The sequence below is a fragment of the Excalfactoria chinensis genome, chromosome 2, assembly GCF_039878825.1.
Source record: "Excalfactoria chinensis isolate bCotChi1 chromosome 2, bCotChi1.hap2, whole genome shotgun sequence".
NCBI classification, from domain to species: domain Eukaryota; kingdom Metazoa; phylum Chordata; class Aves; order Galliformes; family Phasianidae; genus Excalfactoria; species Excalfactoria chinensis.
In genome coordinates, this window is record NC_092826.1 from 94,167,674 (window position 1) to 94,195,655 (window position 27,982).

The 27,982-nt window shown below is 39.4% G+C and overlaps 1 protein-coding gene across 5 annotated transcripts in view; it reads right to left on the reverse strand.

The window, feature by feature from the left end:
* Window positions 1–27,982, reverse strand: part of CDK13 (cyclin dependent kinase 13) — a 53,414-nt gene that overhangs the window by 18,502 nt on the left and 6,930 nt on the right. For 3 of the 5 annotated variants that reach the window (XM_072328482.1, XM_072328484.1, XM_072328485.1), the window contains exons 2-5: window positions 22,189–22,794; window positions 15,898–16,068; window positions 15,459–15,598; window positions 10,859–11,029 (exon numbers count right to left, since the gene is read on the reverse strand). In XM_072328482.1, the coding sequence (XP_072184583.1) occupies window positions 10,859–11,029; window positions 15,459–15,598; window positions 15,898–16,068; window positions 22,189–22,794 (1,088 nt within the window). The remainder of the gene's footprint in view (window positions 1–10,858; window positions 11,030–15,458; window positions 15,599–15,897; window positions 16,069–22,188; window positions 22,795–27,982) is intronic. The other 2 variants (XM_072328483.1, XM_072328486.1) reach the window with 1 other exon arrangement.

Consider the following 27,982-nt stretch of genomic DNA (forward strand, 5'->3'; position numbering starts at 1 on the left):
CTCCTAATCTTGGCCTTTGAAAACTGGACAGCTAGCAACTAGTGTTAGTTCTGCTTGACTGACAACTGCTGAAGGACAAAGCATGACAGATTTGAAAATCCCTCAAAAAAAAAAACCAAAAAAAAAACCAAAAAAAAAAAAAAAAACAAACAAAAACCAACAAACCCACGTGATACTAATGTAGCAGCGCCAGAATAATCTAGATGACCCCTTCAGAAGATGTCAGCTCAACAAAACTGAACACCGACGACCTCAGTATCATCTTGTTCTGGAATGCAAACGGAAGTCAACTCTGTCATGACAGCAGACTACACCCTGTGCACGTGATAAGGGGAAAGAGTAGGGTCAGCGACATTTCAGAGCCGTTCAGTTAAACAGCTGAATCCAGCCTTCTCTTCTACATGCAAAGCAGACTCTATGCCTTGAGCAATTTCCTGCTCTGCCTATGAATTCCCAGAGTTTTTCAGTGCTATTTATAACCAGCAATCACACTATTAGTAGCCTCCTGAAACAAGTTCACAATAGAGACAGTTTACAACAAAAACAAACACACAGCAGAGCAATACCTGGAAGATGACATCCAATTATTTGTATTCCCTGCAACTCCCCTTAGGAAACATATACTAGAATGGCACTAAGTATACATGCTAAAAGCGTTCTTTCCATAGCAGCACAAGGGCAAATATACTGATCCATTATGCTTGTACATATCTATATAGTAAACAATGTCAGGATTTGTTTTACAATATACTTTAAAATATCTTTGAATCTCTGCAGGTGGACAGTGCTGGTTCAGTCGTCTTCTGTATTGAAACAAGGAACAGCCTATGCAGGGCAACTGAACTCCTGTCATCCAGAAGCTCCACGGCACCACCCCTTGTGACAGAACAGAGATGGGGCCATGAGCATGCCATTACACCCTACAAGCACAAAGGCAGCCCTAACAGAGCACTGCACAGAGTGAGCAATTGGAGCATGGCGCAGCAGGTTGCACAAAGAGGGCAGAAAATCCCTCCTCAGTTGGGGAACAGGCTGACCTATCGTCTGTCCTCCAGACAACAAATCAAGCTGTGGTCTCCACTAGCTGGAAAACTCTTTGTCAAAAAGAATGTGGCTACCCAGACTGAGTGCTTGCTCAGAAATGTGGAGGTTCAGGTTTCTGGCTACAGGGAGTGCCTGAGCCTGCTGCTGTCCCCACAGGATGGTAGAGACACCACCTTCACGAGGTGTGAGCAGGTAGAAGATCTGCTCAGCCTGGTGGCAGAGCTCAAAGAGGCATATCTACAAGAAAGGCACCGGGTAATCCACCCCAAATGGTGGCAGACCCCTTGCCCTGTTACCATCAGGGCAAAGGACCTAAGAGATGGAAAGGAATGGAAGCAGGTCCCTGCTTGGAACCACAGGAAAACACTCTTCCTTACCTACCCTCACCTTCCCAGGTGCCTTTATGAAATAGGTTTGAGGTTCTGGGACTCAAAGGACAGGTACATGAGAATGTGGTGGAAGGTCCACCCAATGTGTTGTCTAGGGTAAGGAGGTCAACTCCATGCCTCAAGATTGCCTCTATCAAAGTGAAAAGAAGTACAATTCTCTTCTGAGATGAACAGAGGTCTCAATACATACATTAGCCAGACCTGACCTGTAAGGTATCCCATATACCTACTGCAGGGCAGGGTATCCCTTTTGTATTCCTACCTGTAGTGTGCTGTCTCCCTGGGGTCCAGGTCAGGGACATTACTAGGAGAAACCTCAGTCTAGTTCACCCTTCTGATTATTATCCCGTACTGCCAGTTCAGGCCAGCAGCAGGAAAGTCATTGAGAAAAGCCTAGGGGCTATCAAATGGGACTTTAATGGACTGGGGCAGTTAGTACATGGAACAGGAGTAACATTGCCATGTCTCCCTCTATCCCTTCAGTGGCAGGAATACTGAGAGGAGCAGAAAAAGTCATCTGAAAAAATACATGGCTGAGAGGCTGTGTTACCTCAGGAGTTTTTTGCTATTATTATTTTTTTTTTCAAACCACGCGGCAGTTTCCTAGGCCTGATGGCTGCTGATGGGGTCAACCTAGGTCACTGGGGAAAGAATTCAGGCCCAAGAGCTAGCTGGGTTCAATGAAGGCCATTAACTAGGATTGACGCAGGAAAGGTGTGACAGCAAGCCTACCCATGGCAAGGCGTGGGATACCATAGCTAAGCTCAGGGAACAAGGTGCTAGTATATGCCCTTAACCTACTATATCTTATGAGGAACATACTAGGCAGAAAGCTGGTAAAGTTTATCATCAGGGTTTTAAACAAGACTTGATGGGTCAAAGGGAATGTACTTCTGAGAAACAGAGAAGAGTTGGGGAACACTTTAGGGAGCAGCAGGGGAAAACATCCGATTTTTTCCAGATGTTTTTGGGAGGAGTCCCCTAGGGAGGTAATGCTGCTGAAAGCCTAGCTAAAGTACCTCTGCACCAATGCACTCAGCATGGGGAAAAAAGGAGGAAAACTACAACATTATTGCTATCGCAGAAACATGGCGTGATGATTCATAGAACTGAAATACCATTATTGAGGTATGAGCTTCTTAGAAAGGCTAGACAAGATAGGAGAGATGAGGGAGTTGGCCTCTATGTTACGAAGTGGATGAACTACAAAGAGCTGCCCTGAGAAACAGTCATGAACAGGCTGATAGCTTGTGGGTTAAATTAGGGACCAATCCAATAAAGATCAAGGTCTGCTACGGGCCACCTCACCAACGGAAGCCTGTTGATGAGACCTTCTTGCTTTACCTTCAAGCAGCAGCATGCTCAAAGGCTCTCATTCTGGTGGAAGATTTTAAGCACTTGGATATCTGCTAGGAAAGCAACACCACAAACTGCAAGCACTCCAAGAGACTTCTGGATTCCATGGGCAACAACTTCCCGGTTCAGGTACTGGACAGACCCACCAAACGTGAAGCATTGTTGGGCCTTATGCTCACCAACACAAAAGAGATCATTAAAGAAGATCAGAAGCAGTCTGGGTTGCAGCAATCATGCCCTGGTTGAGTTTGTGATCTTGAGGAATGCAGGCCTGGCAAAGAGTGGAGTCAGGACCTTGAACTTCAGGAGAGAAAACTTCAGGTTTTTTTTAAGAAATTGCTGGACAAGACCCCATGGGGACAAAGGAACAGAACAGAGCTGGAAACATTTTAAGGATGCCTTTCCAAGGGCATGAGAGCTCTCCACTCCGCAGAACAAAAGATGAGGCAGGAAACCCACATGGCTGATCAAGGATCTTCTGGTCACACTAAGGGAAAAATTGGAAAAATATAATATGTGGAAGTGGGGGTGGGTGGCCTAGGAAGAATATAAAGATGCTGTCCGGATGTGCAGGGATAGCGTCAAGAAAGTTAAGGTGCAGATGGAAAGGAACTTTGCAAGGGATTGTTTAAATACATTAGGGAGAAGGGATGGGCAAAACAGAGTGCTGTCTACCTGATAAATGAAAAGGGAGAGCTGGTTTCCGCAGACATGGAAAAAACTGAGGTACTTACTGAGTTCTCTGCCTTGGTCTTCATGCCCAGTCAGGCTTCTCATACTTCTCATGTCCCTGATCTTTTAAGTGGGGATCAGGGGAGCAAAATCTCTCCCAGTGTAAAAGCAGAGCAAGTTTGTGACCACCTCATGAAGCTGACTATATACAAGCCTATGGGGACAGATGACATACATCCCAGGGTTCTGAACGAACTAGCTGACGTGGTCACAAAGCAGCTCTCCATCATATTTGAAAAACCAATGCTGTCAGGCGAAGTCACCAGTGTCTGGAAAAAGAAAACAATCACTCCCACATTCAAGAAGGGGAAAAAGGAAGACCCGAGAAACTACAGGCCAGTGAGCCTATCATCTATGCCTGGGAAGATCATGGAATGGATCCTCCTGGAAGAGATTAAGTTAAGATACATGCGGATGTCATCAGAGATTGCCAGCATAGTTTCACCAATCTAGTGGCATTCTATGACAGAGTGACAGCATCAGTAGACAAAGGAAGGGCAACTGATGTCATCTACCTGGACTTACGTGGGCGTACTAACATGGTTCTGCACCACATTCTTATCTCTAAATTGGAGAGGACGTGGACTTTAAGGCTGGACTATTAGGTAGATAAAGAATTGTCCAGATGGTCACAACCACAGGAATGTTGTCATTAGTTCTATGTCCAGGCAGAGGTTTGTGGCTAGTGGTGTTATCCAGAAGTTTGTCTTGGGATTGGTGCTGCTCAACATCTTCATAAATGACACAGATAGCGGGACTGAATGTACCCCTCAGCAAGTTTGCTGATGACACCAAGATGAGTGGTAAAGATGACAGAAGGAAGAAATACCACCCAGAGAGACCTGCACATACCCAAGAAGCAGGCACACAAGAATCTAACAAGATTTAACAAGATCAAGTGCAAGACACTGCATTTTGGTCAGGACAATCCCAAATAGAAGTACAGACTGGGAGAAGAACTCACTGAGAGCAGCACTGTGGAGAAGAACTTAAGGTTCCTGACAAAGGAAAAGCTGGACACGAACCAGCAGTGTGTTCTTGCAGCCCAGAAGGCCAATGGTATCCTGGGCTGCATCAGAAGAGCGGTGGCCAGTAGTGAGAGTGAGGTAACTGTCCCCCTTTGCTCTGCCCTTGTGAGGCACCACATGAAGTACTGTGTCCAAGAGTGGAGCCCCCAGTACAGAAAGGATGCAGAGCTGTTGGAGCAGATCCAGAGGAGGGCCATGGAGATGATCAAAGGGCTAGAGCTATGAAGAAAAGGTTGAGGGAGTTGGGCTTGTCCAGCTTGGAGAAGACCAGGGACACCTCATTGTGGTCTTCCAGGATTGAAGGGAGCCTTGCAAGCAGGAGGGGAAACAAGTGTGCACATGGTCTGATATAGACAGGACAAGGAGGAATGGCCTTAAACTGAAAGAGGGTAGATTCAGATTTGATGTTAGGAAGAAATCTTTTATTCAGAGGGTGGTGAGGCACTGAAACAGGTTGCCCAAAGAGGTTGTGGATGCCCATCTCTGGAGGCATTCAAGGCTCGTGTTGGACGGGATCCTGGCAGCCTGATCTAGTGGCTGGCAACTCTGCACACGGACGGGAGGGTGGAACTAAATGATCTTTAAGGTCCTCTCCAGCCTAAGCCATTCTATGATCAGCCAGAGTTCAACCTTCTTCACAGGTTACAAGAACCTACCAAAATCAGTCTACTAGCTTTGGCAGTATATTGCAAATCTGATTTTCAGTATTATTCAAACTATTTTTGGAGTGATCATAGTTGCAAAACAGTTACTAAGCAAATTGAAGTGAAACTTCTGCTAATTTGATTTTAGAGAACTAAGATGCCATTTTCTGATGTCTGTAATTTCAGTCAAGAAAAACAAAATTACTTTATTGCACTTGGTCATTTCAAATTTCCGTAGGATTTCATTAGATAGGAGGTCTGAAGTTTGTGCTTTGTAATAGGAAAATAAGCTATAGGTATTCAAGAAGTAAACTACATACAGATAAAAGTTCACTCATTACACCATTGTCTGAGTTTATGTCATCCTTTAGTTTATGCTACACAAATATCACAAATATTCTTTTCTCAAAAAGGAAAACATTACGGACAGAAGAATCATCCTTTCCTTTATGATGTTCAATAATGTTTAGTTACACCACCAAATGACACACTTTTGTTTTGTATCAGCTTTGCCCAATATCCACATATCTATAAGTAATATCATAAAATCACCTACAGCTCTGTTTCAGTCAAGTATATACAACTCAAATGAACCCGGAATTACTTATCTGATATTAATGCTGCTCTTCTTATTGCTGTTCTGTTAAAGGCCTACACTCCCTGATAAGTACCTGCGGGGCAGGAGGAAGCCTATAGTCGATTTCCACACGCTGCAAAAGAACACTGACAGGGGTTGCATCTTTTCCCATTTCTAATTGCTAATGCATGCAGCTTATCTCCATTTTTTTCATGTTCTGAGACTGTAAGAATCCTTACTGTCTGCACACACATTGACAGAGTCAACAGTGGGAATAGCTGAAGGGCAGCCTAGTTCTGAATAAGGGATAATATCAGCTGAATTTGTTAGGGAGGTACATGATAAATAAAGGAGACTTGGGAAGTAGTTCCATCTGTACTTCTTTGCTCTGCAATACTGAAAGCTTATCTGTTAAATCATTATGTCAGTTTAGGTTGATAAGGGTTAGGAAGGTACTAGTTTAGAATAACTAAAGGATTAACACATCATGTCCTCTAAAAGCAATTCATGAAGCTCTAACAGTAATCAAGTTTCTCCAATTGAAACATTAAACAAGCTTTACTATAATGTGACCAAGCTACACAGACACAATTATTAACTCTACAGTACACAATTTTCAGGTGAGCCAAAATAAAAACCAAAAACTGGCAAAACAATTTGTGTGATCATGATCAGTCTGGTTTTTGGACTGTCATCAACTCAAGCAGGATATCAAGCTATGTCTTTGTTCCAAAACTAGGATACACATGCTTCGGGCAGAGAGGGAAGAGGAATAATCTAAAAACCTAACCTGATGGCAGTTTTTAAGCTAATTACTTCCAAATGTAATGAGAAAATTTTTTGGGGTTCTTGAAATTATCTGTTTAGATACAGATCAGATAATCTGGCCACTGGAGATCCAAAGATGCCATACTACGTAAAAATTTCAATTAAATCTTTGTATATATGCTTTGCAATAGTAGCCTATAAATAAAAATGCTCTAAAAAGGGAACCCTGCCTCATTTTATGAATGGTATATAGATTCCTGAATTGCTAAACACATTTTCATTTCACTAATAAGCCTCCCTTAGCCCCTTCTATATGATATGTAGATAATATTTTTTGTTTGATTGATTAGATAATTGGATTATATTTAATCTTCCATTTCCTTAACATTTCTCCTCCAGGACTCATGATATAGCAGATTACAAGACAGTTCTAAACACATTCGTGTCAAAGAGAGTTTCAAAATTTAAGACAACGTTTTCCAAATCCTTGAAGTTATAGTGCTTTTAAGAAGACAGACGTTCATCTTTTCTTTCTACTTAAGTCACATAAACCTATTTTCTAAACACCAAAGACATAGCCTATGAATTAATCATCTTAAGACTAAATAAGGCATCACTGCCATACTTGTTTTTCCACTTAGTTATCACAAGACAGAACAATTTTTTTCTGCTTAAGACAAACTTAGCCTAATAGAATCATAACTTTCCTACAGTTATTTTTCCTTTTCCTACAGTTTCCTACAGTTCCTCCAAACTAGCATTAAGTAATGCACACAGAAATGAAGAACCACTCATAGGCATTCACTTATCCCAATAACTTAGATGTAGCATAAAGACTGCTTCACAGAATCATAGGATCTGGGCTTGAAGGGACCTCTGGTAATCATCAAGTCCAATGCCCTGCCAAAGCAGGTTCTCTAAAGTAAGTTACACAGAAAAGTGTCCTAGTGGGTCTTGAATATCACCAAAGAAGACTGCAACAGCTCTGGGCAGCCTGTTTGGGTAAGAAGTTTCTATCACCTACTTCAGGAGCAGCAAGACAAGCTGGAGGCTTCAAAGCACTTACATGTGTTCAGTAAAAAGCTATCATGGCAGTTCCATAATTAGACTGCTGATCATTTACGAAGAGCTTAGAGTTGATAAATAGGTGAACAAGAGGACCATCTCGGGTGGACAAGGGAGAGTCCCAAGAAAAATAAAGAGAACAAAGCAGAGATGAGAAAAGCCCAGAGAAAGAGGGGTAGTCTTCACAATAATATTCTTGCAAATTTAGATGAAACAGCTCAACTAATCTTGCGAAGAATATGGATTTTACTACACCTAAATAACAACTCTAAGTTAGTTTTAATCCAATCTTGTTTTCTTCAATTACAGTTGCATAGGAAAAGCCACAAACTTTCTCAGACAAAAACAACAAAAAAAGGAAGAGTGAAGGAAAGCATAGTTAGCTGCAGACCTGGTCACTAACACCAACTGTATCAGAATGCTTTTGATAACACAAAAAGCTGACACCCACAACTGCTCCTGCATTAGCTCAGTGGGAAAAAACATCTTCAAAAATAACCATAGCTCTGATATTTTAGGAAAATACCGAGTGGCATCTATAGCTCATTGGTATGATCAAGCCAAATAAAGCTTTACGTCCTTAGAGAATCAAAGGAAGTTTCAACGGTATGTTCAGTAGTTCCTTATCTATTAAATCAACTGTTATGCAGATGAATGCAGAAGACAGCATACAGAGTCAGGTGTCCCATTCCTAACTTTACATATAAGCTCTGAATAACAGGAAGGAAGAGAAAAAACCTATAGGCAGATGAGCTACTAGAGAAATACACAGAACAGATACTCCTTCTCCGCAAACCCAAGATATATGCTATATCCAACAGCACTCATGCATCAGAATCAAGATGTTACATTAGTAATCAGACACACCATTCTCCAGCTGCATCAAATCTGTCTCATACCTATCTCACACATGCTAAATATTAAAAGGTAAAAAATTCAGATCTTCAGTATAGAAGATCTGCATATAACTCACTTAACTGTATATACTCCCAGTTCATACAAACCATTTCTGTTTTACCACCAATGGAATATCCTTTACATTTGCAACTCACTACTCAAATTTGCTGCATTTCTTCTTCATATATTTGGCCTAGGTAGAATTAAAACAAATCCCTTCTATAAAAGCTATTGTTAAGATAACAACCCAAACTGGCTGAGGTGAAACACTGTAAGATAAACCTTTTTTTTTTGCACTCTCTGTAGTTCAAAATTGTCAACAACATTTTATTTCCAAGTCAGTAAGCCTAGGTCACTAAAAACATGTAACAGCTCAAAAGTATCAGAAAAACATGGTACAAGTAAAGCCACTGATGGTTTGCAGGCCAATACTACTATCCCAAAAAACATCCTTAGAGTAAGTGCTGTACAGAATGTGACAAACATTTATGAAATTACCAGGATATTCCATTTGGTGCATTTTAAACTTCTGAAATCCCAATTAAGATGTTTTTTCTTCGGTTTTTAAGTAGTAGGTGTGTAACAGGTCAGGAGATAATAGGCAGTCTCAGACAAAAATTAATTTCACATGTACAGCTAGAGGAATGTATGTTGGCTGAAATGTTCTCATCCCCTAATTTCACAAATGAGATTTCAGCGGTAGGGGATTTCTTAACAGCTATATTCCCAAGTTAAGACAATCATAACATATATTAAGCACAGGCATATTCACAAGAAGGCAAACACTTTGATTCTACTGTAATTTTTGCTTCAACAATGTATGTCACTACCACGTCAATATTTGCCATGCTTTACCATGAAAATGACTGAACTTCCCATTTGCTTTTGCTCTCTGCATAGACTACAACTTGCCCAATACTTCTCAGCTACAAATCTCCATCTCTCTTCTCATTAGAGAAATACAGATTGCAGTAGCCTGAAAAAAAATAAAATTCCATCTTTTCAGAAACAAACCATAATAGCAGACTTATTACCATGCTAATGCTTTCCAAGAGACAACCTCAATAACTTATTTTATCCTAGTATCTCCAGAGAAGTCCCTTCCCTTGCAGTTTTCTGAAAATACAGAGAAGTAAAGAAAACGATTTACAATTCAGCCTCAGAATTGGCATCAAATAGAAATTGAGAAAATTAACCAATGAATATAAACTTTCATTCAGCGCTCATGTGGTCTTATTAGCCAAAGTTAGGCCTAATACATACAAGACTCACATGAAAAGCCTAAGCTGGGTGTTGCAGATCAGAGTTTAAAGTGGATGCTCACCACTGAAACTGCACACATACACCTAGAGGAACTGCTCTGCTATATATTTCATACTTTTAAGCAACAAATAAATGTCATAAATGTTATATACATCTCTCAAGGCACTATACTTTCTAACTGATTTCCCACCTAATTCTGACAGTCATCTTCCAAGTCATCACAACATCGCATGCTACTCTCCTGACTATGCGGGTCATTTACTATTTCCTTTCCACACTGGTGCTAGACATGCTGTATAGAAACTCAAGAGAACAGGAAAGCAAGTACAGGTTCCAGACTTCAAACTTTCTCCTCTACCAGATTGTGTATCTACCTTTAGTACCATAAGACACTAAAATACTCCGAACTGATGGGTTTATAAGACTTGTAGCGAAGAGGACATGGCCTCCAAAGATAAAATGACTACATTTTCAAACAAGCATTTGGTATCAAAAGTTCCAAGCAGCAAAACTGCATGCTTTTCCTTTTGTTTCCTTGATTCTCCAAGATAAAGAGGCTGCAACAACTCAGACAAACTAGACTTAACACTGAAAGAACCAAAACAGTAGATGTCTGTAAGCCTTGTATTTGAAGAAAAACATTCATCCTTCCAGCCTTCAACACATGTACCCAATTATGAAGAATAAAAAATAAAAAAATTGAGCATGATCCAAACAAGACTGACACTTGCAGTAAAATAACAATAACAATAACCTCTTCAAGTGTTGAGCCTGCAACATTCCAAATGATGAGAAAATACCATGAGTAAAGTAAAAGGCAAAACCAGACAACCTATCACATATGTGAGAATTTCCACTTGTTACTGGCCCCCTCCAACCCATGAGTGTCAAGTTCTTAAAAAACAAACATACAAAATACTTACAAAAACGCTTCTATCTACAAGAAGCACGGCTGAACTAAGTAAAGGACTTCTGTTATTAAGTATCAAGCGTTGGAGTTTCAAACTTTTAAACACAAAGCTTCAGCTGAAGAGTAGTAGACTACTATATTAAGAACACGACCAGAAAGAGCCACCCTAATGTTCACACACATACCTTTGTCCTTCTTGAAATCCAAAGCATCTTCCTTATCTGTTACTATTTCCTTCATGTTGATAATGCTTTGGTGATTAAGCTGACGAAGAATTTTAATCTCTCGAATAGCTGTAATTGGAAACCCCTCCTTTTCATTATCCAGTCGTACTTTCTTCAGCGCCACCAATTCTCCTAGGAGAAAAATTAAAAAAAGGAAAAAAAAACATTAGCAACATTAGTCAGCTATGGGACTTCAGTTTGTTTTGTACTTCCCATTTGTTACTGCTTAGTTTTATAATCTCCATTCAGAAACAGTTAAAAGACATAGAGAAACAATTATAAATGACAGTTTCTAGCTAACATCTATAGTAACTGTCTTCCACATGTACACCTCACTTGTGTCCTGAACTTCCACACCAGGTCTACCAATAAACCCCGGTGTAAGAATGATTATCAACAGCAGCTTTAGAGACAGACCCATGTTAGCTATGGTTTTATTACTTTTATACCACCACAGGTGAGAACGTACAAAAAAAAGTGAACTGCTCTCCCAAGGGCTTGATCAGAAAGCAAAACAAAGATTGATGTGTACCTTGGGAATGGAGATGTTCTATAAGAAGGCCACCAATAGCAATGTAAAGTCACAGCCTCATTTGCTGTCTTGTAACAAGATTAAGTAGAAGTTGGACTCCAAAACAGTCCCTTGTTTCAACAGTCAATTCAACAGTCAATTCAATTTATTGTAAGCCTTCCTGAATACTTTCAGTCTGTTGACAACAAGAGTGTGCCTTGCATGTTGAAGAACAAATACAAAATACTGCAAGTACAAGAACAAAGTTTCAGGGAAAAAAAGTTGCTAAGACAAAGACAAAAAAGAAAAGTGCAAATTGATTTATTGATTCAGAAGAGGCTCTGAAGGAACTCCACTGTAACACTTACCACCTCCAGAAAACTTCATCAAAAATGAAGGAGCAAAGAAGCAGACATCAGTTCAAATCATTTACCCATTCAGATTATATGAACTGATTTAGATCCTATTGAAGAACTGTTGTTGATAGAGATTTCCAAAGCTATTCAGCTATTCTGCGCTTTGAGATGGCAAAATATGAAACACTTCTCATTTATTAGCAAGTTCTGGAAGGAGACAGCTACCAGAAAAGAGAGGACAAAGGATCTCTTTGTTCTTCATGTGAGAGGAGCAGAAATTCAAGTAAAATAGTTGACCTGTGTATTACACAAGGCTGAGAAGAAAGGCACAGATGATACCAACACCCAGAAAGCCAAAAAGTAGAATCAGAAAGATTGCTGTGGACATACTGTGACTTGCAGAATGGCTTAGTCTGGACTGAAAAGGCATAGAAGGCACATCCTGACTGAATGGATGTGCAGGGTAGAGAGGCCTCTGAGGTGCATTTTCAGAAGGCTCAATTAAAATGGCAGGAGAGACAGTGCTGAGGAACGCTGGCCACCAGGAGAGTACAGCGTTTTTATCAGAAGTTCCTCTTGCCAATAGAAGAACTAAATTACCAGTAGCAATAGAAGCACTTAAAACTCCAAGTAAGTAACACTTGTTTCCTTCTCCAAGTCATGAAAAACATCTTACAGAGAGTTTTCCTCTAAACTCAATGTCTTGATACCACATATCTGAAGATATGTTTTCCCTCAAAGGGAAAATCCTATACTGTATACTGACTCTAACTGAGTAAGTTGCAGAACCACAATCATGATTATCTTATTTTATTTATTTATTTTTTAAACTCTGTAGCAGTCAGGAAGGTATAAGCATCCATACTAGTAATGAAAAAAAAAACATGTTCCCAATCTCACATCTTTACTAATAAAGGCTATTATTGTATTACAATAACATCCTTAGGAACAAAATGTGAGACGTGACAGTTTTGTTTGAATTCTCACACATGTATCTAGAGAGAAATACTACATAGTTCCAGCTGCAAGACAAACAACTGAAGAGACCTAGTATTTATCAGTATACCTACTATGCACAGAAGTATCACAGTATCGTGCGAGTTGGAAGGGACCTTAGAGATCATCGAGTCCAACTCCTGGGATTCGAGCCCTCTGTGTAGCGAAGCGGCACTTCTACCCCTTGCGCAACAGGGGGGATTCGAACCGCGGGCCTCCGGTGGGTGTTGCAAGCAGCAATTCTACCACTGCGCCACCGGGGCACACAAGTGTCACTGTCGCGTTCACAATGAAGAGAAATTTCCCTTATTTCTTTTATTGCTGGCTGAACTGGATGAAACTAGATTCTGCAAACTGGTGGGAGCATTATGTACCCATGATGGACAATATATAGAGAACATACATCAGCTCAATCATTTTGCTTTTTTTTTTTTTTTTTTTTTTTTTAGATCTATGGAGCTCAGATCTGTTAACTCTAAAAAGGCCTTATTCCACACCTCTGCGTATTGAACATGTGCAACATACAACATTCCAGTATGAGTCAAGATAAATCCAGGTGGACACAAAGCAATAGCACATGAGTCATCAGGGATAATAACTTGTGACATCTCTAAAAGTTAAGGCAGACAGTGGACATTCCAGTTTACATTGTGGTGGTTCCAAGAGAAAGTTAATACAGAGGGCCTGTAGACCATACGAATGTACAGTCAAGTCCTTCCCTCAGAGATGGAAAATAGAGGTTACCATTGGATCTCAAGAGGCCCAAATGTTACCTGCATACTGTTAGATTTATGGCAATCCTTCAGGCAGAAAAAGTATAACAAGATATCTCATAACACAAACCAGGTATGATAAAAACTAGGATTGCAAACTAGGAGTGAGATACATCCTAATGTTGCAGCTTATGTCTTCCTTAAGTATATCAACCTAGGTATATCAAGATACTGCCTCTCAGATCACACCAAAAAGATGGGATGATACACTGTAAGGAAAAGGGGAATGACACAAGATCTAATGAAATCTTTTTATCTTTTGAATTTATATAAGAATAATCATGCAGCTTTCACCACAAGATCAGCTCCAGAAAAGACAGTGGTGCAAGTACTGGAGATCACTGTAACATCAAACGCTGCAAAAACAAGAGAAAACTGATTAACTGACTTTACTGAGCGAAGTAGTTATTCAAAAAGCGACTGCTGCAAGACACTCAAACACCTTCACAGTAGCTGTTGCAACAGAAGAGGCAGGACAGGCACCATTATAAAAAAAGTAAATTCTCCTGTTAGCATGAGAAATACTCACTAAGGACAGAACATGAATTCAAACCACCTCTGCCCTCATAAGCCATGTTTTAAAGATGTGGCATCAGCTTGAACTGGTGTATGAAAGAGCAGCTGTGCACTCTCTCTTCAGTCTTGCTTTGAAAAGCCCATTGCAGAGCCTATTATAAGGTAGCTTGAAGCCTGTAATGGCACTCCTTACACAGGATTTGAATTCAAGGCCAGATGGAAAGGTGGAAGGTTTGCTCTAACCATACAGGCCCATTCAGTATAGAGAGCAATACCTTCTACAAGAGGTCTGCCACAGACAAACAACCAGAAGCTTGCTAAAGAGGCCAATACGGCTGTAATTGGATTAGAAAGCTAACTGCACAAAGACCACAATACCAGAAGGGCTGGAAGAAGCAGCTAGCAATGATTCACAATGGCTCCAAAAGTAGGACTTAAAAGATCTGTGACAGTTCAAGTCAAAAAACTGAGGTCTGCAAATTCAGACAAGAACGGAAAAAGAAGCACAATACACTGCTCATTGTTCTGGAGATCAGAAAGAAGGCTGCTATGTGATCATATGTGTTTCAGTTACCGCTGAAGTAGGAACTTACACAATATTGAAGGTATGCACAAATAAGCCAGAAGGGCAAAGAGTCCCAAGAAAGCTACTAATTGAACTTAAAACCAATAGATACAACGCATTTGTGAAAACAGATTTCACTGTGTTGTCTATTTAGAAGCAGTGATAACATTCCTGCATATCATAATGATGATGGCTTACTCATTTCAGCAACACTTTAAGGTGAGACCTAGAAGTTATGTCTCTGTTGTGCTGTCAGCTATACTGTAAGAAAAATACCTGATATACAACACTTCAGGGCTGCATCGCATAGAGACATATTCTCTTCCTAAGGGGGCTGGAACTTTATGATCCTTGAGGTCCCCTCCAACCCAGGTCATTCTGTGATTCTGTGATATGTGATTCCTACTATCAGCTAATGGCAATCGAGTATGAAGAAGGAAAATGACCAAACCTCACACCCAGCTTCATTCATTTTTGCAGCCTTTTACAAACTTCATTATTCTTTAGCATCCTATCAGTGGTAACATTTTGTTTCCCCAGACCATTTACCCTCTTTTCTTCACTACCTCAAATTGCGTACTGAGCATCAAAGTTCAAGAAACATGACTATAAACAGCGATTGAGACTACTCCATGTGTACGTTCAGTCACAACTTTACAAATAAATTATTTTTTAAGGCAGCAAAAGACAAACAAAGGCTAGATTAAAAAACAAAGCACACAACCAAAATATTTCAAAACATTAGAGAAAAGAATACATACATTTTATTCAGTTATAAAAACAAACAAAAACCAAACCCACTGACTTCAGAATTGCAGGATTAAGTTCACATTTTTTAACCTACCTGTGTCTTTATCCCTGGCTTTGTAAACTTGTCCATAAGTGCCTTCACCAATAATACCAATTATATCAAATTTATCCACACAGCGCTTTCCCCAGTCTATTTCTTTTTCTTTTGTTTCACCGTGCCGTGGTCCACATATTCTAGAAAACAAGGATTTTTAAGAATACAGCTACTTTAAGAATGCAGCTAACATATCCAAGGGTTGTCTTAACCTTGAAGAAATTCAACACTAATATTCATGAGACGTTATTAGATAACAACCTTACTGTCACTAACCAGCAGTTACCACCATAAACCATGCAATTTAAAACTATGCAGTATGAAGGAAGCTGATACAAAGCAGAAATACTACAAACAGAATGCATTTTTTAAGAAACTATTATCACTTCTGCTTCCAAGGCAGACTTGAAAATTAAAAAAAAAAAAAGAGTAAACATACTTTGGTCTCCTCTTGGTGTGTAACTGAACTGTTGGTTTCTTTTCTTCAGGACTTTTGCCTAACTCAGCTCCTCCAGGCAACTCAGGTGGAAGTGGCAAGTCTGCAAGCAGATGGCGAAGTTTCTTCTCTGTTTCTTTAACTGTCTTCACTGTAATATTCTCTTTCAAGCTACTAAAAAAGAAACAATTTCGCTAAGACAATGAACACAGTACATTGGCACTAAAGCAAAGAATACCTACTGGAATTCTTTTTCATGTTGCTGTTAGTACATTCTAAGCTGTTGATACGCTAACATTGTTCTTAGAATAGACAGAAATTCAGTTTAAGCTTTACAAATGACTTGCAAAGAGCTCTGACCAATGCACAGCTGACTACCAAATTCTACAGAAAATGAGATCCCACGTTAAGACCTCATATTTCTGACAAAAGCTGATGTTGGATGACATTGCCTATCTTCAAAAAGGGCCAGAAAGATGATCCTTCTAGCTACAGACCTATCAGTCTCGTCTTGGTACCAGTGAAGATTATGAAACAGATAATCTCAGGAGCTGCATGGTAACTGTTGAGTTATGGCCTGAACCACTAATTGAGCACCTCAGTCAGCACTGGGAGCACAGGTGAAGGCAATTCACCTGTGTGATCAGAAGGGGTGGAGCCTGGCTCCATCTCTCTTAGACCCCATTTATGGGCTGACTGACACTGTGGAAAGATCTCTGGTTGGAGAGTCTTTCCTGTGAGCCTAGATCTTTGGCTACAGGTGAGCACTTTTCCTTTGTAACACTATCCCATCTGTGCTAGTCCCTTTTCTGTTACTCTCCTCTGTTACCTTTCCATCATGTTAATCTTTCCAATTGTAACTGGAGCCATCACGGATCAACTAAAGGACAACCAGGGGATCAGGCCCAGTCAGCATGGGTTCATAAGTCATAGATCCTGTTTGACAAACCTGATTTTGTTCAATGACAAGTTGACCTGCATAGTGGATGAAGGCAAGTCTGTCAACGTAGTCTACCTGGACTTCACTAAAGTCTATGACACTTGACGCCACAACATCCTCGTGGAGAAGCCGGCTGCCCATGGTTTGGATAGGCATATACTCTACTGGGTGAAACACTGACTGGATGGCTAGGCCCAAAGAGATGTAGTCAATGGAGTTAAATTCAGTTGATGGCCAGTCATGAGTGGTGTCTCCCAGGGCTCAGTACAGTACTGGGGCCACTTCTATTTAACATCTTTATTAACAAACTTGATGAAGAGATTGAGCACACCCTCAGCAAGTTTGCAGACAACAAGCTGGGAGGGAGTACCAATCTGCCAGAGGGGACAAAGACACTACAGAGGGACCTGGATAGACTGAATTGATGGGTCAAGGTAAACTATATGATTTTCATTATGGCCAAGTGTCAGGTCCTGCATTTTGGTCACAACAACTTCAGGCAACCCAGCAGGCTTGGGGAGGAGTGGCTGGAAAGCTGCCTGATGGAAAGGGACCTTGGTGTACAGATGAACAGTCTGCTGACTATGAGTCAGCAGCATGCCCAGGTGGACAAGAAGGCCAATGGTATCCTGGCTTGTATCAGGAATGGTGTGGTGAGCAGGACTAGGGAAGTAATCCTGCCCCTGTACTTGGCATTGGTGAGGCCCTACCTTGAGTACTGTGTTCAGTTTTGGGCACCCCAGTACAGATAGGGCACTGAGGTACTGGAGCAGGTCCAAAGAAGGGCAACAAGGCTTGTGTAAGGCTTGGAGAATATGCCCTAAGAATACTGATTGAAGGAACCAGCCCAGAGGGGAGACCTTATTGCTCCCTTCAAATGCCTGAAAGGTGATTGCAGTGAAAGGGGGGTTGGTCTCTTCTCACTCATGACAGGATGAGGGGAAATGGCCTTAAGCTGTGCCAGCGGAGGCTTAAGTTGGATATCAGGACAAACTTCTTTACAGAAAGGGTGGTTAAGCACCGGAATAGGTTTTCCCAGGGAGGTGGTTGAGTCACCATCCCTGAACATTTTTAAAAACTGCTTGAATGTGGTGCTCAGGGACATGATTTAACAAAGTGTTGTTAAGAGTTAAGGTAGTATGGTTAGGTTCTGGTTGGACTTGATCATTAAGGTCTCTTCCAACCCAAGCAACTCAATGACAGCAAGCCTTACCAGCCAGAAGAAGCCTAGCTGGGCTCCAGGCTAGGCTTCTGCCATCCATCCAAACTCTTCCCCCCGCTAGTCACTTAAAGCCCTGACTATTATTATTTAGAGCTCAGGTGAAGCCAGATACCGCAAGTATAGCACTTACATCTGTAGTCTGACTGAAATAATGTACAAAAGATTACTCTAATTCACTTCAATATTGATCTTCAGAGATAACTAACTTCATGGTTACAGCCTACTGAAAAAGCACTGAAAGGCAGCCCAAACCATGCTACTTGCAGATTCCAATCTCACAGATTTCCAGACACGTTCCAGTTTCAATGTGTTTCTAGTTATTAGAATACAAAACAAGTGAAAAACTGATTTCTTCTGTCATGGGTAATTGGTATTTTTATTTATTATTTTAATGAATTAACCTTTTTTAGGGAATAGACAGTGACAATCTCTGTCTTGAGAAGAATCCCCAAAACACACAGCAATATATTTCTACTCTTGAGATGCTCTTCCTGCTCTAATGGGGAAATTCTGAACACACAATGCTTCCTGCAGGATATATATGTTTTTTTTTTTAAACTCATCATTCTATTTTGTCCAAACTCCTTCCTTTAGCCACATTTTTTTCAGTTATAATGTAACAAATGAGTAAACCCATGACCATTTTTATATAATTACATGGCTTTCTCCCTGACAGGACTCTCAGTACACTCCCTTCAAGTTTCAAACTATCACTGCATATATCACACATATCACTGTCATGCTCTGAGGGTACATTTCCCAAGGTAGTGACATCTGCAGAAATCATCACTGTCCTATTGTCCTACACCCCTCTCAAAAAAACTCCTCCGGAGGAGAAGTTTTCCTGTAACTTTCTATCTACCCAGTTTCATAGATACCATAGGAACTTGTATAAATGGAAAGACCTTGCTATCTTTCATCATGGAGAATGTACATATTCTTTCATAAATAATTGCAGTCAACAAATTTTATACATTTAATAAAGCATTCCTGCATTCTGTCCATGTCCATGCTTTACTATAAAATCAGAACCCTCAAGCATCTCAGACTACCTATCAAACTGCCACTGCCTCAACTCAAAGAGGCACCTCAAGGAAGGTCCTCATTGTTCTGTTCATGTTAGCACGAACACAATAAATAGTTATAATGAAGACCTCGATTTTGAAGTTCAAGTATTTGCATTTCTCTCACAATTCCGCCCTCAAACTTTCAGTATTAGTGGAAGTACAGTATATGAGAAGTTCTGAAACAAGTTTTAAAAGTAATAGGTGAAAATAGAGGCAGCCAAGAGCAGCCTTTTTAACTGAATGTCAACTGACACTACATTAGGAGTACCAGCCTTCTGTGTTGGAAGAATTTCCTACAGCAACTGAATATAACTGAACCTTGGTCCTTCTTCCCTCCCAAGATCATAGATCATTTTCCTCTCACAACTCACAGTTTAACCTGACTTGTTACAGACTTCACACCAGAATGATTAAATCCCAGAAGTGAAACAAAGCAAAGCATAAGAGACATTATATTTCTTGTCACTAATCTTTCCAATGCAGTTTGCCTGCAAGTATTATAAAAGAAAATGAGCCCAGTGCTAATAGAACTGTTTAGGTATACTTAAAAACAGACATTACATTAAAAAATACTAATAATGAGAAGCGATGACACAGCTTCAGGATACAATCTCATTTCATGTTACCACATTTAAGCCTGCATACAAAGCCTTTTAAAACAATAAATCTCTCAAATAAGTGTCAGCAATCCTGTTCTCCCACAAAGGATGGCTCTGTCAAAGTGAAATGCAACTGGACATTCATCACACAGATGTGATTCTGAATAACTGGAATGGCATTTGTTGGAGTGCTGAAGGTTTTCTTCTACCGATAACAAAAAATAAATCTATTGTCTCATTAAGTAATATTGACTCACCAAGCCCTGAGAGCTCTTATATTTAACACTGCATTAGATTGCTAATAGAAACATTTACACCACTAGTTCTAACAACTTTCACTGAATAAATAGTGCAGTTCTCCAAGTGCAAGAGAAAACATTACTTTCACAGTTATAAAATATATGAATATTTCTCTTTTACAGTTTTTATTTCTTACAAAGATGTATCACAATTCTGTTTAGACAAAGAAAAAACTTAGCATAGCCTAAATTCAGATTACACTTTGCATACAGACCCAAGCTTCCTTGCTACAGACCAATCTCTAACACTTCAAAAGTCAGCACAGATTAAAAGTCATGAACATCACACCTCAGTTACCACAGACTCAAAATAACAGTGAAAATAAAGCAGATTTATAAAAATTAAAGAACCTTTAACTTAAATTCCAGCTTACAGAAAGATTTTCAGATATTGCTACTGAATTAATGTTTTCCCCAAAAGTATGCCCACGTTTGCACTGAACTTGAGATCTTGAAAATTACATACGTGCATTATCCCCAAAGTTCTTACCAGCCTGCAATTTCAAGTAATCTCTTTGGTGTATTTTTAATTGAAAAATTCCTTCTAGAATACACCTCAGTTAGATAAGTTACCTTTAACATCTCATTCCCCTTCAGTTTACTCATAATCTCAACCTTAAGCAACCGAAGAGAAAGAACAAACTACACCAGCCTGATCTAACAAACAGGGTAACACCATGGGTGTTCAACCTTTTTACTTGCCTGGGTCGCACTGAGTAAAGAGAAATTGTCTTAGGCCACATATATGTAGGCTGCTCTGAAAGTAATGCCTCCTATTTGTTTCCATGGAAACTACAATCAATACAATAAGAATAGATACAGCATTTGATAGAACAAATTCTCAGCTACAAAACTCTCTTTCAACATACTTGCCACCATTAGCGATGTATAGTCATGATTGATGAACAAGAACCTGCGTGTCAAGTTCATAAACACCTGTACCACTGGAGGTGACCCACTGTTGCTGTTGCCACTGCTGAAACACACCACTCACCAACACCTCACTGTGCTCACATTCACTGTTAGGTTTCCATAAACGTTCAGCAAGAGTTGAAAAATGCAAGTGGTTGCCATCTTTTCCCACATGGAGGAATTAAATGACGCCCTTGCTCCAAGCAACCTTCACGTCAGATGCCACTTGGTCAGACTGCTCCTATAATGCCATCCCTCACAAAGCAACAAAATGTAATGGAATACTGGCAGGAAGCTTCAATCCCTACACTGCCATACCAACAACATCCGCCCCTGACATTGTGGGCCAACATAATAAAATAGGAAGCACCACTTATGTAGTAGCCCCCATAAATTATACAATATAGTTAGCATATGTAAGTAATAAAAAATTATGTAATATTTTGTTAAAACAAAAAAGGAATGAAACCACAGAACTAGTGGGATACTGGACCTCGTTTTTGCAAAATTAACGCCTCAGTCTGGTTTGGTGGCAGTGGCTGCAGCTCTCAGTGAGTTCTCAATGTGTTAATCAAAGATTTTTGATGAAGTTTTATTACTCCTGTGCTTTATGCTTGAAAACAGATGTTCTCAAATGAACGTACTGCCAGCAGCAATTAGATGAATAAGGTGAGACTGTGAAGTGAGGGTTACTTCTCTCTTGCTAAGACAGGGTTTATAAAAAAGTTCAGAAGAGAGACACAATGAAATTTTTCAGTTTAATGCCTGATTGCAACCCTATACATTTCATTTGAAAATTTGAAGGTCGGGTATTTGTACTGATTGAAAATGAAGTTGCAAGTATACCAAAGAAATCATAATTTTTAGCAACCTCAAAAGTTATTCTCAAATTGCTTTATCATAACAGAAACGACAGCTGCACGTATTTTGCTGTTCACAGAATAGTGTTTAGGCAGTGTATCATACTGCATACAATTACTTGCTGTAACTTGAGTTAGCCCTGTATTGCATCCTCCTTGTGCCTTGGTTTCAGGCCAGATAGGGCTAAGAGCACACCATTTTGTTGGTACTGAGTCACAGCTGACCTAGGCAGGCTGAGTGCAGCAGCAGTTGGCCAGCTGCACTGTGAGCTGTGTCAGGTAGCATGCAGCTCATAGACTGGACATGCCTTTGTTACCATTAGTATTCCAATGCAGAAATAAATAAATAAAACCAAGAGACAATCCCCAGAAAGCAAATTTACAACACAACTCACCTATCAGTTTCATTATCTTCAGGCAGCGTGGGAGGCAAAGGCAAGGGTGGCAGTGTGGAGGCTGGTAGTGCAACAATTCGCTCCTTCTCCTTTGTTACTACACTTGGTGTACTCGGTTTGGTTTTCTCTTTTACAGTGACAGGTTGCTGTTTTACAACAGTTACTTTTTCCTCTTTTACTGCTGTAGCTTTCTGTTTAGTATTTTTGTCTGCGATCAGATTATTTTCTCCTTTAGTTTCAGGAAGTGAGACCTTTGCTTTTGCCTTGTCATTCTTCAAATTTACACTGCTCGTAGGAGAAGGGGTATGCTCAATTTTAACTTTCTTCAGGTCCTTTACATTGTTCAATTGAGGTGCACTTGCAGTAGTGTCAGTGCTTCCCTTCGTCGGTGTTGAAGTGTTGGAAGCTTTTGCACTGGCTTTAGCTGCCTCAGCTGCTCTTGCTTTTTTGTTTTTGTTCAGCTCAGCAGCCAGGCTACTTTTCAGAGTTAATGTGCTAGGAGAAATACTTGAATGACGACTTCTCGATCTAGACAACCTGTGTCTGCTACGTGATCTTGAGTGCCTTGATGAATATGGACTTCTGCTTCGAGATTTTGCTGATCGCCTGTTTCAAAAAAAAAAAAAAAAAAAAAAGTAAATATAAGTAAATATTTACTCAGGCAAAAAATTGTGCAGTTTCACTCTTTTAAACCAACCATTCTCACCACATTTATAGAATAAAAAAAAGCAACAGAATAGGGAAGACAACACCCCACAAAATTATTTGGAATAAACAATAATAAAGATTCTACATCTAAACAGGATATTAGAAAACTTAAAAGCTTTCTTAAATACAGTTTCTCCCAATAAGGTGCTGCAAAATACAACTGTACGCCTGTACGCTACAGGACAGATGTGTTTTCCTCACTATGTACCAGAAATGAATTCCCCCTTAAAGAAAACTTGATGCTGTGCCGCATGTGCCAAAGCATCTAGTATCTTGCAATACTTTAGAAAAATTCAGCTGTCTACACAACCAGAATTTAACATAATGAAATTCACACTTTAGTGCTTTAGTGTCACAAGAAGCATCTAAACACAACATTGAACAGTAAAAAAAAAAAATAGTTTCACTTATGCAACTGTCATAAAAGTGTTAAAAAACAACCTGAATGCTAAAGGTTGCAACGTTCCTAGCTGAAAAACAATAAGCCTTAACTTTCCCTCCCCAAAATTTAAAGGTACATTCTCCTGTCTCTCCAGAAATAATGTACTCAATATTTATCATTTACCTTCAGTAGACAGATAATCTACAAGTAGCACTATGCTACATCCACATCAGATAAATCAGACAAAAATGCCTAAGAGGGAAAAAAAAATATCTAAAGCTGTCTACAAAAGCATAGCAAGAAAACAACTCAGGCAAGAAAGGAAGGAAAGAACCTTAACAATTGAAAAAGCAAACTTCAACTGTGCAGAAATACAATCTAATAGAAATTGTTCATTCATTTCCTAGTAATCATGTTTCATTTCTTCATTAACTAATTGAGTTAAAGGGCATGAGAACAACTAGTGAAGTCCACTGCTACAACATAAACATCTAAAATTTAATTCATTATACAACACTAATAATCGCAGAGACTCACAATGTTTACTAGTATTATCTTGATTCAGGACTGGTAGAAATCTATTTTTCCTGGGTACATCACTTACAGGGGAGAATAAAATTAAGTCAGGATAAAAAAAAATAAAAATCCATTAGCTAGACAATGTAAAATGTATCAGGTAGTGAAAGTAATGACTGTCTGGAGGTCTAGAAATTTCACAATTCAAAAGGCTGCATCAATGTGTACAAGTTTCCCAAAGTTTAGGGCAAAAAAAATAAAGCCAATAATGATCATTATGGTCAGGACTGATCACTACTACATCAAATTTAATTTCAATAATAATTAGTACCGTTTTAATTATCCACTTAAAAGTACATTCCAAACCTTCAACTGAAGAAATATTTAAAACAGTATAAAAACATTATTATTTTATGGGCAGTATTTGTTACTTTCCAGACATGCACGCTTTTTTCCTGCAGTGTTGAACAAAAAAGACTTTCCAGAGCAAATTAAAGACATTAAGACCAATCAAGATCATGCAGGAGCAGACACAAAAACAACATGTAGGTGAACATGCTGAATACTCTATCACCACCTTCAAATGCAATAGCTAAAACTGTTACTAAATCAAAGAGCTAGAAGAGCATTAAAAATCAAATCTCATGAGAACACAATGCTTGGAAATTAACACAGCAGAATTCTATACCAAGAAGCCATCTTACAGAATTTTCTGGTAGCGCATGATTAAGAAGTAATATGATGAAAGTAAAATGAAAGAAAACCAAAGCAAAACATTGAGAATTCCATTTTGTGGTTTTTCAACTAAAATTTAAATTTGGGGGTTAAAGAGAAAGAAAAATGGTTTTAGTGAAAGAATGTGCAAAATACTTGGATCTGGGATAACTGATCACTTCCCCTCGGCCTCCTAATACTAAATACTCCATCATTACTTGAGTCTTGACAGTTAAATCACACTTGAAGTGATATTAATGTCTATCCACCAAAAGCCAAATGAAAACACAAGTACTATTTAGAAAAAAAGCCCTGACAGTGTATTCCTGCTTCACTATGAAATGCCACTGAAGTAATTCCTCTTATTGCCACTTTGAATTTTTAAGTAATTAAATCCTGTATTTTGGATTTATAACATTTTCTTTTTTTTTTTTTCTCTATTTTTTTTTCCAAACTGGAAAAGAAAATGAAATTAAAAAAAAATAGGTGAAGTTCTATAACAAAGTTATGATAGAACAGTACGAAACTAAGTGGAAGCTGAGATTATGCAGATAATAAAACACATTTCAAACTGCGAAGCCAGAATGCCTGTCACATGTATCTCATTTTCTTAGGAGAAATCACAATGAAGGAACCCCGCTTGTAGATCTGCACTGGAAATAGAATCAGTATAATTCCATGTCTCTAGCATCAAGTACAAGCTAATAAGCATTATGAGTCCTAAACTGACCCCTCTGATGCATCACTTGCAAGAATGTCACTGACCTGTCTTGGAAAGCATCTGCTTGCACACCTTGTTCCTGATAGCTATCTCAAGCAAACTTGCTCCATTACCTATAGAACACTATTTCCACCTTCAAAGAACCCACTACAATCTGCTTCAGCTGTATACAGTTTTTAACCATACAACATGTCCTAGAGGTATTTAAATCAAGCCTAAGTACAATTTCTGTGCTTTATGTTGTTTTATTTAGAAAGATGCCCAACATGAACAAAGAAATGTATGTCAGCAAAAGAAACAGGTGTAATTCCACACTGACTTGAAAATAGAAGCAGCAGCTTAAGACACCACAGTTCCTGAGAAACCACATCTGATCATAAGGCTGTTTCTGTTCATTAGCTCAAAATAAAATAATTTAAATCACTACTAAGTGAAAAAATCTATTTGAATTACGGTAACCAGAAACACTCATCTGATCAGCTATCAACACTTTGGTAAGGAAAAGACAGTAAATCTATATTCTACCTTCAAAAATAAACATGTAGGCAAGCTAAGCATTGACAGTGGCTTGAGGTGCATATTTTATCAACAACAGCAAAGAGCTGAGAAAGCGAACATGGATTTACGCAAGCTCATGAAAGAAAAACCAACAACAAAAAAACACCCACTAAGTTCTCCACCCTACGTATGACACCTCAAATGGCATAACTTCTTCATGTCAAAACACAGGGACTCAAGCATTTAGGATTCGGTTCCAATATATCATGCAGCCCTTAGTATCAGATCAAAATGATGGTTATGCAATATGCTGAGTACACTGGTTTAATCTTTTTGAGTTTTTCATTATTTATATCAGCAAGAGATATCCATGTTGCATTACAGAAAGCATTCCCAGGCTAATAATAAACCAACTCTTCCACTGGCTTCCCAAAGACCTTTGTCATAATGTCTTGCTGTACCTTGTCCAGTAGGCAAGAGTTACAGGAAACAAACACCTTCAGCTGGACAGAATGAACCACACGTAAAAGACAGCTCTGCCAGAGCACTAGTAATTCAAGTTATAAGAACTGCTCTGAAAGTAATACCTCCTATTTTACTTTGACATCAGAAGCAGACGTTGATGCTATGGCAGTACAGTCTGAACCTTCCCACTAATATTCTGTTACATTTTGTTATAGTGCAACAATGGCAGCAGAGGGGCAGTCTGACCAAATGTTATCTGATGTGGAAGTATGTATGAAGCTAAGATGCATCACTGAATGCCCCCATGTGGAAAAAACAGCATCCACTGACATTCTTGTAGAACATGTGTGGAGATCAAACAGCAGATCTGAACATAGTGAGGTGGTAAGCAGTGTGCTTCAGCAATGTTAATGGCTAAGTGAAAGACAAATCTGGACAACCAGGTACAGCTGAAGGACACTGCAATCAGCTGAATTCATCTCTGCAAATTGGCTAATAATGGTGACTGCATTGAAAAATAGTGTTTTGCAGCTAAGAATTTGTTCTATTGTTTTCCAGCAAGTGTTGCTATGTTCTTTGTATCTGTTGTGGTTTCCATGGAAATAAATAGGAGGCATTACTTTCAGTGTGACCTACATAACATAAAACTGCTATTCTCCTAATTTCAGCAATCTTTTCAAATATTTAACCACCATTTTCTTTCATCAGCATTAGTTCCAAAGTCCCAAGAAAACCCTCCCAGTCTAAACAAAACTTACGTGCAAGTTCCTACCTACAAAATGCCACAAAAATAAAACTATGGATGCTTACAAGCTTTCCCTCAGAAGTGCACATGGAGCTCTGAAAATGGTGAAATACTGCTCTATACATAGAACCAGTCAACTCACACTGTCCAGAGCTAACACTCGTTTCAAATAAATGATGAAGGCATAGCATCACAAAAATAGGCTCACATGGTAGTTACCACCTGCCATTTTAACAAGACACTTACATTTGACTGTGACCTTGATAAAACAGCAGGAGATGCACCTGAAATACACAGTATTCTCTGTATATTCCACCTGACTTCTGTTAAACACAAACGCACACATACATGCATATACAAAATGCCTCATCTGACACTTGCCACTGATTTTGTTGTCAGCTAGGATGGTTTGTTTTTAACATAGTAACCATGAACAAAAGGACAGTGGCTATGAAAAATTAGAATTATGTTGCAAACAAACAACAACCCCAACAAAACAATCCAGATTTTCTCACACAAATCTGCAGAGATCAGGAGCCAAACTGAAGGTAAGGGTCATAGCTAACCTACCCAGTGAAAGCACTGGCATCTGCTGGCAGCGCACCCTTAACTTCTGTTCCACTTACAGGTACTTGTGTTGTGCTTTTCACAGAATCACAGAATTATCAAAGTTGGAAAAGACCTAAAAGTCCAACCATCACCACCAATACTGCTCAGCTAAATCATATCCCTCAACACAACATCCAGTCGTTTCTTGAACACCCTCATGGTCGGTGATTCCACCACCTACCTGGGCAGTGCATTCCAATGCCTGACTACCCTTTCCGAGAAGTAGTACTTCCTAATGCCCAGCCTGAATCTCCCCTGGCACAGCTCGAAACCATTGCCTCTAGTTCTATCCATCAACAGCCTTCTACAAGCAATGTGAATGCACTCCACACAGCTCTATGTCCCTAGAAAGAGGAACTGCCAAACTCACTCCCATAAAATCACTTCTGAATTCTGAACCATCTACATGTTTCAGTGTTTTTATATTTGCAGAGGG